At 30.6% G+C, this 12900-nt stretch overlaps 1 protein-coding gene across 2 annotated transcripts; it reads left to right on the top strand.

Moving 5' to 3' along the window:
* On the top strand, positions 4080-11749 carry LOC109330738 (pyrophosphate--fructose 6-phosphate 1-phosphotransferase subunit alpha-like). 2 transcript variants are annotated; one of them, XM_019565029.1, is made up of 19 exons: positions 4080-4207; positions 4329-4501; positions 5032-5144; positions 5511-5585; positions 5687-5800; positions 5890-5957; positions 6137-6220; positions 8360-8413; positions 8498-8578; positions 8664-8757; positions 8845-8918; positions 9124-9234; positions 9336-9380; positions 9470-9526; positions 9919-10023; positions 10119-10235; positions 10366-10469; positions 10568-10733; positions 11344-11749. In XM_019565029.1, the coding sequence occupies exons 1-19, from the start codon at positions 4118-4120 to the stop codon at positions 11467-11469; spliced, it is 1851 nt and encodes a 616-aa protein (XP_019420574.1). In that variant the 5' UTR covers positions 4080-4117; the 3' UTR covers positions 11470-11749. The 2 variants fall into 2 exon arrangements, with proteins under 2 accessions (XP_019420574.1, XP_019420567.1); XM_019565022.1 differs by lacking the exon at positions 8360-8413 and adding an exon at positions 7055-7108.

The following is a 12900-nucleotide window of genomic DNA, read 5'->3' as shown; positions in this document are numbered from 1 at the left end:
TTATCATTATCGAAATTTCATTTCTTGTTTTTTTTGCTTACTTTATAACAAAATTTAATTTGTTTAATTAATATTTAATTTTATTTGTCCGCTTTTGTTGCAATTAAATCATAAAAATTATGTTATTTAGCGATGTTTTAAATTTATTTGTGACATTTTATTATCGTAAAACTTTTTTGATCGATTTGATGATTGGTTCAAGTATAATAATAATGGTTAAGTGATATAAAATTTTATAATAATAATAACACAATACTTTAATGTATGTAATCTTATCTCACAAATGGAGAGTCTATTTCCAAGAAATTTTTTTGCCCGGTCAATCAATGGAATCAACCCTATTAAAACTATGAATATTTCATCTTAAAACTAAAATCATGTCCATTAAATGGATAAAAATCTCAAACTATTTTAATTACTTTTATTTTTATCTTTCCTAGGAGTGGCTATAATTTCATAATATGGTTTCTCTTACGCTATTAAGCGGTTTTTTATACTAAATTTAAAAAGAGTTTATATTTATACACTAAATGGTAAAAGTTTTTACAATATTGGATCATTATTCATTAAACTAATAAAGCGTTTGTCTAGTTGTGTAAGACATCATTGAGATGTAACACTTGTTGGGGAGAAAAAAATTGTCAAAGTTTACACAAAAGACAACATGGAGCAAAATATTGGTAACGTTTTCTTTGTCCCTAATTTGAAAACTAATATTCTTAGTGTTGGACAACTTCATTACTATAAAAGATGGAGTTTGTTGTATTCAATATAAAGAGATGGGACTCATTGCTCACATCAACATGACAATAAATCAGATGTTCCCCTTGCATCTCAACAAAACTTCTCAAATATGTTTTTCATCATAATTGAAGGTTGAAGCATGGTTATGACATTTTTGCTATGGTCACTTGAACTTTGGAGGATTGCAAACTCTTCAACACAAGAATATGGTGAAAGGTCTTCCGTCAATCCAAAGACCATCCCAAATATAGTAATTTGTATTAGATATTATATTAACGTGTTGATAAGCACCCCTATGACTTATGACTGTTAACCTGCTTTCCTATCGTTCTTAACATGTAATCTACACGCTATAAATGTCAAATATAGTAATTTGTGTTAGATATTATAATTTACCGTTGAATATATTTAATTAGGATAATTACTTAATCTTATTTTTAAAAAATTGGACATTCAAATAATTGAATCATTCACAATTATCTTTGTAAATGAAGTGTATAATTAGGGTGTAATAATTGAAATAAACTTATCATATTTAGAACGTAATAGCTAAGATCAACATGAAATGTTTTGTCAATGGTATTTTTATTTTATTTATTCACATTAATAAGTAAAAAAATTAACAAAATTTAGTTTGTTAATATCATGGTGAACTAAGTTTTGTTAAAAGACACAAATGGAAGATAATATTCAAATAGTTTATTATTATTGAACAAATTATTTTATATGCATTAAGTTTCTCTTGGCCAATAGTAAGAGACAACAGCACATAATTACTACCATTAACAATATCTTTGAATAGAATTTTTTTTTACTTATTTTATGTTTATAATTTTTTAAATAATTGTTTTTTCTGAAAAAGCACATAAAAATATGTTCAATTTTGATAAGTTGATCTGTTTTTTAGTTTATAATCTCATAATTTCTCTATATTTATATTTATATCATATATAAATGCAAAATATAGTGTAATTATCTTAGGTAACCATCAACACATTAACAATTCCTCTTACCTTAGATTAAACATTATAATAAAGACAAAAAATACTTTAAAATACACTGAATACAAAAATATATTTTAATTTTTTGAAATAAAATATATAAAATTGAATATTTAATATGTAGACCGGAAGATACAAAATGTTAGTCGATACACTAGTAATTATAATCTAAAAACACTTAACCACCTCACCAAACTTGAACATATTAGTTATTGTTTGCTTGTTTTTTTTGTATATAACTTTTTTCCACATAAATTAAACATATTATCCAAACAAGTTTATTTTATACAAATATTATAAAGAAAAAATATAAGAAAAATATTTGTTTTGATCTACCCAATGTATCTAGAAGTTCGTTTGAATTCTAACACATCAATTTTTATAGTAAACCAACTTAATTGACCATTAAAAAATTGTTTAAGAAATATTTCAAAACTATTTAAAAAAAATAAGATAAGGACCTAAACTACTTTTAAGCAAATAATCTAAAATTCATTTAAAATATAATTTTTTAAATTGGATAATATACCTTTTTGGTAATAAATATTGGCCTAATCTTCTTCCTACCATGGCTGATCCATAAACTCCTGAGTCTGTTTAAGATTAAAATCCATACAACCTATTATAAGTAAATAAAAGTTTAATTAGAACATGTATATAGCAAATTTTTTGTTAGAAGTCTATACATAATTAACATATATAAGGTATGTTAGATCCTTGGGATGACTAAAAGATCAATAGTTTGATTCTTGAGAGCAATACTTGTCGGAAGATGCAACCACATATCCCGAAAGAAGAGATTAGTTCCTTACCAAAAAAGTGAGTGATACATTTAGTAGGAAAAAAATATATTCTATACATTTTTAATATATTATACGGGTAAAGATTGTAAACAAAATGGTAAAAATAAATATTAATAAGATTTTTCTATAGGCCATGATTTTTCTTGACTATGTTTGTTACAAAATGAATTGGGGTACCTGTCTCCAGCATTGATTTCTGGTTATTAGTATTGTACCTATTATCACATATATTATTAAATTATTTATATAGTGATATTTCAACTTATACTCAACCAATTAAATTATTTTTTAATAATAAATATAAATATTGTTACTTTTAATAATTTAATTATTATATTGGTAGGACCATAATTTGAACATAAGTCAATATGTTTGACCAGTAAAGTCACTTTACCTTAACAGCAGTAGATTTGCCCAACTTTTTCTTCTAGTCTCCCATGGAAAATGAAATTCCCTCCGAGTTTATTCATATTTAATTATTATTAAATTTGAAAAAGTAATATAATTGAATAATATATGATATATTGAGTATATATAAATTTTTATATAAATATTACTCAAAGATAATATAAAAAGAAGAAACATATCTCGAATATTCGAATATGAGGAGACTCATAAACAATAGAAAAGGACCCAAATCTAATGAGTTTGATGAGTCAACTCCTCTCCAAAATATTGAAAAATTAAATGATAATAACACTTATATTCTTTAATTTGAATTGAAGTTACATTTTTATTCTTAAAAATACACTAAAATACAGTTCATATCTAAACATATCCTTAATATATAGTGCATATCTATACACGTATGAAAAGAAGATAATTGTTTTTATTATGATAAAGGTAAGTATTTATCATCAATTAAAGATAAAATCATATTTTCTTAAATGATTATATGGATATTAATTAACTTTTTAATCATTTGACCACCATGTAAATTTATTATTCTCGCAGTTTTTTTATATAAGAATTATTCTTAGTTAAGTCATTATCATACATATATACATGATATAATTATAAATTGTGAAATTATAATAGTAAAGAAATAAATAAATTAGCTGATCAAATTTGAGCATGTTATCTTTTTATTTATTTATAAGTTTTCAATAGATTAACTTTTTTTTCCAAATAAACTTCCTCATAAATAAATAATCAAAAACAATCTACGAAAGTTAGGTTAGATAGGTGGGTTTTAAAAATTTTAAAAATGAAAATTGATTAGGTATATCTTCAACTAAAATAAAAAGGGGAATAAATATCTCAAAAATTATATCAATCCAAGTATAACCAATTATAATTGGTCAAAAAGTGTATTAATCCACGTATAATGAATTATGATTGGTCGAAAAAATACACAATTAATAATCTTCTAACTTTCTAATATCTTTTCAACCATAGAATAATGTGCTTCATAAAAAGTGGTTCCAACATGCAAAAGAACACAACTGTGTCAGTGTCACTATCATAGTATCATAGTACAACTTTCAACAACACATACAACGTTGTTTTCTCCTCCCTTATTCTTCTCACAACTTCTCAATCCAAAACCATCAACAACAAACATAATCAATGGATTCTGATTATGGTGTTCATAGAGAACTCTCACACCTTCAAAATATTCGATCTTTGTACCAACCTGAACTCCCTCCTTCCCTCAAGGTATTCATAATAATTATTTGAAGTGTTTTGTGAAAAACTATGATTGAACAAGTTTTGATATTTTTGACTTGGGTGATGAATTTTCATGAAGTTGGGTTGACCCATTTGATTTTTTGTGTAGGGAACAAATGTGAGGGTTGAATTTGGTGATGCAACCACAGTTGCTGACCCTTCTGATGCACCATTAGTAAGCCATTTATTTCCAAACACTTACGGACAACCTTTGGCTCACTTTCTAGGGGCTACTTCTAAAGTCCCTGATGCTAAGGTCATTGCTGAGCACCCAGCACTTAGGTAAATAGATTTTAATTATGGTTGATTTTGATGGAAAGTTTAAGCTGCAGGTGTAAATTGATTTTAAAATTATGGTTTTGGAGTAACTTTTTGAGATCTTATAGAATAGGTGTATTTTTAATAAAGTCGTGGAAAACATTCCTGATTTCCAATTATTTTCTATCACATCTTTCATAAAGTCGTATACGTAACACGATTTGGCTATATATATATATATATTAATTTTTTCATCAAGGAAATTCGAGTATAAAGTACACAATTTTTGATGGAAAAATATATATAGCAAAAATCGTGCATAACGTATACAACTTCATAAAAGATGTGATAAAAAATAATTGGAAATCACGGATGCTTGCCACTACTTCAATAGAAATACACTCACTCCTTAATATCTCAGAAAAGTACACTAAAACCGTAATTTTAAAGTCAAATTATACTTATCACATACCTAGGCATTGTTATGAATCTGTTTATGGTGGTTGTTTGTTATGAATCTTATGGATTTTGTTGTTGTTGTTGTTGTTGTATAGGGTGGGAATTGTTTTTAGTGGCAGGCAATCTCCTGGAGGACACAATGTTATTTGGGGTCTTCACAATGCCCTCAAAATTCACAACCCTCACAGTGTTTTGCTTGGATTCCTTGGTAATTATAATTTGCATTAAGTGATTTGAAAAAGTGATCTGCATTATAATTATAATTCCTTGGATCAACAGTTTTTTTGTTGTTTTAGTTTGAAAAAGTGATTCTACAAAAGTGATTTTAGGAAAAGTTGTCTTGTAAGAATCTAGAAAATGATAGCTTGAGTCTTTTTGTTAAAGCTCAACTAAACAAGATCAGAAGTGATTTTTTCTTCTTCTAAATAACCACTTTCATTTTTGAAAAAAAAGTTTCAACAAACTTGCACTTATTTTCAACTAATAATGTCTCAATTTCATGTTTCAATCATGTTGATGCATATCTTTTGACAATTGATTAACTTAACCTGCATGCCCTTATTTCTTTCCTCAGGTGGTTCAGAAGGTCTATTTGCACAGAAAACTCTGGAGATAACTGATGAAATTCTCTCCACATACAAAAACCAAGGTTGGTTGTGGCAACTGAAGTTGTTATTAGTCAATCAATTTCAATTATCTTCTAGAAAAGTATTAATGCCGAGTTATCGTACAATGGCTTTTCTTTCTTAGGCGGTTATGATTTGCTTGGGCGGACAAAAGATCAGATTAGGACCGAAGAACAAGTTAATGCTGCACTTGCTGCATCCAAAAGTTTGAAACTTGATGGCCTTGTCATCATTGGGGGTATACATAATCTTCCTATATGTTCATGTTTGTGTTTCCTTTACTTCTTCAAAATTGGTTTCTAAATGATGAATTACATGTTCTTTTAGGGGTGACATCGAACACGGATGCTGCATACCTTGCCGAAACATTTGCCGCAGCAAAAAGTCCTACAAAGGTATATTTAGCTGTTGGTTTGGATTGTCATTTTGTCCTATAGATGCAAAATATGAGCTTTTCATTTTTCATGATTAAGTAAGTTGGTTTAAAAGTTAATTGTTCTTTATGTTGTGTGGTTTAATTTGTGTGTATGATTTCATAAGTAATTTATTCCTTATGGTTGTTGCGATTTCGCAGGTGGTTGGTGTTCCTGTGACTTTGAATGGAGATCTTAAAAACGCATTTGTGGAAACCAATGTTGGTTTTGATACAATTACTAAGGTATTTAAGTTTGAACATAATCATAAGTATTAACATTTGAGGATGCTTAATACATGCTCCTCTTTGTGCTTTATATGTGATATTTGATGTGATGATGAAGCTAGTAATTTTGATAGAAAGGTGCCACTCAAGTTTAAGGTAAAATTTGACGGAACAAATATAAGGCCCACAATGTTGTGAGATTGAATGTTCGATGATAAAATGTTAACAAGAGAATAGACTGAATGTAGTAAATATGAGAATGTAATGTTGAATGAGTGGACACACTAGACAAAATAGGATTACGAATGAGTGCATTGGGAGAAATTCGGGGTAGCTTCTATTGTAGTAAAGATTATAGAATCGTGTCATGGGTGGTTTGGGCATCTGCGAAGGATATCAATTGAAGCCCTAATTTGGAAAGTAGATTAAATGGAGGTTAGTCCAATTTCTAGAGGCATAGGGAAGCCAAGAAAAACCATAGGCAAAACTGTTAAGAAAGATTCAGAGATCAATTATTTGTCAATAAACATAATTTTTGAAAGAGCATCAAGATATCGTTCGATCAATGTAATTGTTCCCACCTAGTGATACTAAGGTTTTGTTGTTGATCACCTATAGTAAAATGGGATAAGGGACAATTTGTTATCAATACTATAGTTGAGTGTATTGTATTTTTTTCTTGTGTATTGTGTTTGATGAAATGATTGCTTATTCTCACTTGAGCCTTTTAAAGTGACATTCCTCACCAAAAAGACAGATTATGATCATTAGGGCCATATCAGCTTGCAAGATTGTGCTATGTAATAACAAGTAATTGATATACCTTTGAAATTTTGCTCTTTCTTTACTCAGGTAAATTCTCAACTCATCAGCAATGTCTGCACTGATGCTCTCTCTGCAGAAAAGGTAATGGGTCTAATGCATTAAATAAGCTACTTTTCCCATTAATTTTATTTTCAAGCACCTTCCTGACCAAATTTTCTTTCTTTTAGGGGTGACATCGAACACGGATGCTGCATACCTTGCCGAAACATTTGCCGCAGCAAAAAGTCCTACAAAGGTATATTTAGCTGTTGGTTTGGATTGTCATTTTGTCCTATAGATGCAAAATATGAGCTTTTCATTTTTCATGATTAAGTAAGTTGGTTTAAAAGTTAATTGTTCTTTATGTTGTGTGGTTTAATTTGTGTGTATGATTTCATAAGTAATTTATTCCTTATGGTTGTTGCGATTTCGCAGGTGGTTGGTGTTCCTGTGACTTTGAATGGAGATCTTAAAAACGCATTTGTGGAAACCAATGTTGGTTTTGATACAATTACTAAGGTATTTAAGTTTGAACATAATCATAAGTATTAACATTTGAGGATGCTTAATACATGCTCCTCTTTGTGCTTTATATGTGATATTTGATGTGATGATGAAGCTAGTAATTTTGATAGAAAGGTGCCACTCAAGTTTAAGGTAAAATTTGACGGAACAAATATAAGGCCCACAATGTTGTGAGATTGAATGTTCGATGATAAAATGTTAACAAGAGAATAGACTGAATGTAGTAAATATGAGAATGTAATGTTGAATGAGTGGACACACTAGACAAAATAGGATTACGAATGAGTGCATTGGGAGAAATTCGGGGTAGCTTCTATTGTAGTAAAGATTATAGAATCGTGTCATGGGTGGTTTGGGCATCTGCGAAGGATATCAATTGAAGCCCTAATTTGGAAAGTAGATTAAATGGAGGTTAGTCCAATTTCTAGAGGCATAGGGAAGCCAAGAAAAACCATAGGCAAAACTGTTAAGAAAGATTCAGAGATCAATTATTTGTCAATAAACATAATTTTTGAAAGAGCATCAAGATATCGTTCGATCAATGTAATTGTTCCCACCTAGTGATACTAAGGTTTTGTTGTTGATCACCTATAGTAAAATGGGATAAGGGACAATTTGTTATCAATACTATAGTTGAGTGTATTGTATTTTTTTCTTGTGTATTGTGTTTGATGAAATGATTGCTTATTCTCACTTGAGCCTTTTAAAGTGACATTCCTCACCAAAAAGACAGATTATGATCATTAGGGCCATATCAGCTTGCAAGATTGTGCTATGTAATAACAAGTAATTGATATACCTTTGAAATTTTGCTCTTTCTTTACTCAGGTAAATTCTCAACTCATCAGCAATGTCTGCACTGATGCTCTCTCTGCAGAAAAGGTAATGGGTCTAATGCATTAAATAAGCTACTTTTCCCATTAATTTTATTTTCAAGCACCTTCCTGACCAAATTTTCTTTTCCAGTATTATTATTTCATCCGTCTTATGGGTCGCAAGGCATCACATGTTACTTTGGAATGTGCCCTTCAGTCCCATCCTAACCTGGTCAGTATTATTGTCTTGCATCATTTATGACTGATTGTGGTATAGTACTATGCTGACCAACTATTGTTTGATTTTGTCTATGCAGGTTATTCTTGGCGAGGAGGTTGCTGCATCGAAGCTTACCCTTTTCGACATCACGAAACAAATTAGCGATGCAATTCAGATTAGAGCAGACCAAGGTTTGAGTTATTATCTGAATGGTCTCTTTCCGGTCTTGAAGTTTTGTTCTTTTGATATCTAATGTCTCATTCTTCGGTTTTGCTCAGGCAAAAACCATGGAGTAATCCTCCTGCCAGAAGGGCTGATAGAGAGCATTCCTGAAGTGTATGCACTCTTAAAGGTAACCTCACTTTCTCTGGACTCTCCCAAGCATGAAGCATTTTGAAATTTGCGAAAAAATATTAATGTCTTTGTGTGTTTTCGAGCCGTTCTTGACTACTGATGTCTCGTAAGATGACAATTGTCAGCATTACATATTTTATTAGTCTCCTACTATTGAGGATACACCCTTAACCCATTCTTCTTACTACCCTTTTTCATCTCAGGAAATTCATAGTCTACTCAGACAAGGTGTTGCTTCCGACAACATATCTTCTCAGCTTTCACCATGGGCATTCGCTTTGTTTGAATTTCTGCCACCATTTATTAGGAAACAGGTTAACTAAAAATTTATGTTTTTTAAACTGGCCTTGAACCATTTCAGTTTAAAGACTATTGACAATGAACATCTAACTGTATATTATCTTCAATATTGCAGCTGCTCCTTCACCCTGAATCAGATGACTCGGCACAGTTATCTCAGGTAAGAATCATCAGATGCTTTGTTGTTCATATGAATTGCTAGATTTTCAGTTCCTTCATGTCTTTGTTCTCTCTTTGTAATGACTGCAGATCGAGACCGAGAAACTACTAGCATACCTCGTGGAGGAAGAGATAAACAAGCGTGTGGTATGGTCACTTGATCTCTGTTCCTTTCTGTCTCATATATTCCCTTTACTGGCTACTGCCTACTTACCACAGATTATTATGCATGAATGGATGGTTTTATTTATTTATAGTTATTTATAGAGTAAGCCTAGTCTTGTTATTAATGAGTTATTCTTTTGCTCCTTCGCAAACTACCTCTGACTTTTCTTTCTTTTTATATTCCCCATGATTTGTGAAAAACTGAATTTGCATTGACAAAAATAGTGGTTGTTTTTTATATAGATTAGTATTGTGATGAAATCATCATGATCATAATTATAATGTTGAATCACATTTTTTGGTGCTTGATAGTCTGAAATGTACATTTATAGACCTGGCCTTAATTGTCTTTTGTCACTTTGTTCCTTTCACAGAAACTAGGCACATACAAGGGAAAGAAATTCAATGCCATTAGCCATTTCTTTGGTTATCAAGCTCGTGGATCTCTGCCATCAAAATTTGACTCTGACTATGCATATGTACGTTGATCCGATTACCTTCGATTTGCTTTTCTGAGTAGCACGATCTGCAGCCGCTTCCCTCTTTTGTTAGTAACCATTTGATTTTATTGCAGGTTCTTGGAAACATCAGCTACCACATACTGGCTGCTGGTTTAAATGGATACATGGCAACGGTAACTAACCTGAAGAGTCCTGTGAACAATTGGCAGAGTGCTGCTGCTCCAATCTCAGTATGTCTTTTTCCGTTTTCATTCTCTTGCTTGTATTCCCAATTTATCGGTTATTCGTGATGATTTTGGATTATATGTGAACGCTTTCTGTGGCAAGAATGTTTACATATCTGCTTTGGATGAACTTTAGGCTATGTTGACAGTAAAGCATTCGTCTTCAAATCCTGGTGCCTCATTAATCGGAAAACCTGCTATTCATCCAGCTACTGTGGATTTAAGAGGCAAAGCATATGAGTAAGATCCTTTTTCATCTGCATACTTGGTTTTTCACCTCAGCGTACTTCGTCTTAGTTATCGGTAGTTGCCTTCTCTGATGCATCATTTCCTTGCAGGTTGTTGAGACAAAATGCAGTGAGCTTACTTTTGGATGATATTTACAAAAATCCAGGTCCACTTCAGTTTGAAGGTCCTGGTGCAGATGCCAAAGCCATAACACTTTCGGTTGAAGACCAAGACTACATCGGTCGAATTAAGAAACTTGAGGAGTACATTGAACAGGTCTTGACAATTAATTCTATGTTATTTTAACACTACAAGAGCCTTTGAGACATGATTTTCTTACTTAATGTTTCACTAAATTGAAAACTTTATGATATATCAAACCTTTCTAAACAAGAACCTGTTAGACTGAATCAACTAGATAACTGAAATCTTTTACTATCATCCAAATCATGTATTGTGATATCATATGGTTGCATATGATTCGGTGATGATGTAATTTTTTTACACCGATAGTGCATCAAAATTGAACTCGTAGATAAGTTCATTTAATGAACAAACTCTAGAAACCAATGAATGCTCAGGTTCATTATGCTGTGCTGAATTAGGATGAGGTTTTATATTGATTGTCTTATCAATGATCATTACTTGCTCCAAATGTTTTAAATTGCATTCCATAACCACAACATTTTAGTTTCGAGAGTCTTCGCAGTTACATTGCGACCGCAACTGCGGCTGTATCAGTTGTGTTTTGCTGCTATTTTTCGTAATTGCCGTAAACGCAACGTAAAAAAACACTGGTTCCCTCCAATGTATGATGCAAAAACTACGTCAATATCTTAAATCAAAATTGTGATTCTCATGGAATTATCTGCGCTTTTTGTTTCAGGTTCGAAGCATTGTAAAGCCAGGAAGCCCTCAAGAGGTTTTGAAAGCTGCTCTTAGTGCCATTGGATCTGTTTCCGAAGTTCTAACCGCAATAACAGCATCTTCAACCAAACTACCATCAATTTAAGAGAAAACAGATCAGATTGCATACTTCTTCTGAAGTTTTCTGGTATTTCGATTCGCCTTTTGGCCTATAGTTATGGAAATAGTTGGTGTTTGAAATAAGAGTTCAATACATGGTGCATGTCAATGTGAGGTTTATGTATCCAAACTTTTTGGCTCTACTAGCTACTGTGATTGGGTGATTCTTTTGAGAAATAAGACATGCTGCTTGAGACTATCCTATTCTTATGAGACTAGTTATTTTTTCATATTCAATATAAGACATGATTTTTGATTTATCGTTATGAGCATTATGGTGTCGTTCGATTCATGTAGTAGTAGATCTTACCTTATGAGATTAATTCTTGGTTGTTGTTGTAATTTTTAATAATATCAATTAATTTTTAAATCAAAGGGTGTTGATTGTAATTTCATTAAACTTTGAATGGATGAGCTTAATTCATTTTATCTAAACTTGGAATGGATGGTACTATTCAACCATTTGGTAAAGAATTAATCCCTTGAGTTGTGACTGCTTCTCCAAATAAGTGTCGCTTTAGGAATTGAATCATTAACTTTTTGGTCATCCTAAAAATTTAGTGAAATCTTATACTACTATACTAATACATTGTTGGTGGGCCAAACTCGATTTATCCAAGTTTTGGTGTCCACAAGTGTACCTAATTAATGCTGCATGGAACATTGAAGTCAACAAAAGGTTAGGTAAGAGATATAAGTTGCTATCTTTTTAATTGGCCACTAATTTGATTTAGAAAAAAACAGTATCTACTAATAGAATAATTGTATTATCTAAAATTTTCGTTTAATCATAATTACTTTTTTTTTTATAATCATGATTACTTTTATACATAAGTAATTAATATAAAAACAATATATAACATATTAACTGTGTATTATAAGTGTCACATTATTCTAATGTTTTATTTTATTTCAATCCAAAAAGATGGATAATGTTATTTTAATATAAAAATTTGCATTTATATATAATTACATACTTATAAATAATTATATATAAAATCATTTGATATGATTTAACTGTTTAAAATTGTTAAATCTAATAAGTTGGATTCAAATTTCCCAACATTTTTAAGGATTTTGAATTATTGCAATATCAATAAAATAAGAATAAAATGTCGTGCATTACCCAGGCTAAAATACTAGCAATAATATATGATTAATTGATGAAGCAAAAAACTACACACCCTCAAATTTATAGTTTTAAATTTACTATTGAGTTCCTAATTTTCCCCCCACCTAATATATTTATTAATCGACTATTACCACTTAAGAAAGTTCACTATTACCACTTAAGAAAGTTTGGCATTAATGTGAGTTTGAAAAAAGGTGTATCCAAAGGAAAAATGAACCATTATTCTCATCCAAGAAATTATTCTCATACAATTGTCCATATTAATGTGAAAGCACAATTTATCCA

The sequence above is a fragment of the Lupinus angustifolius genome, chromosome LG02 (genome assembly GCF_001865875.1).
Source record: "Lupinus angustifolius cultivar Tanjil chromosome LG02, LupAngTanjil_v1.0, whole genome shotgun sequence".
NCBI lineage: Eukaryota > Viridiplantae > Streptophyta > Magnoliopsida > Fabales > Fabaceae > Lupinus > Lupinus angustifolius.
Note: the sequence above shows the minus strand (reverse complement) of the source record. Positions and strands in the feature narration are given on the sequence as shown.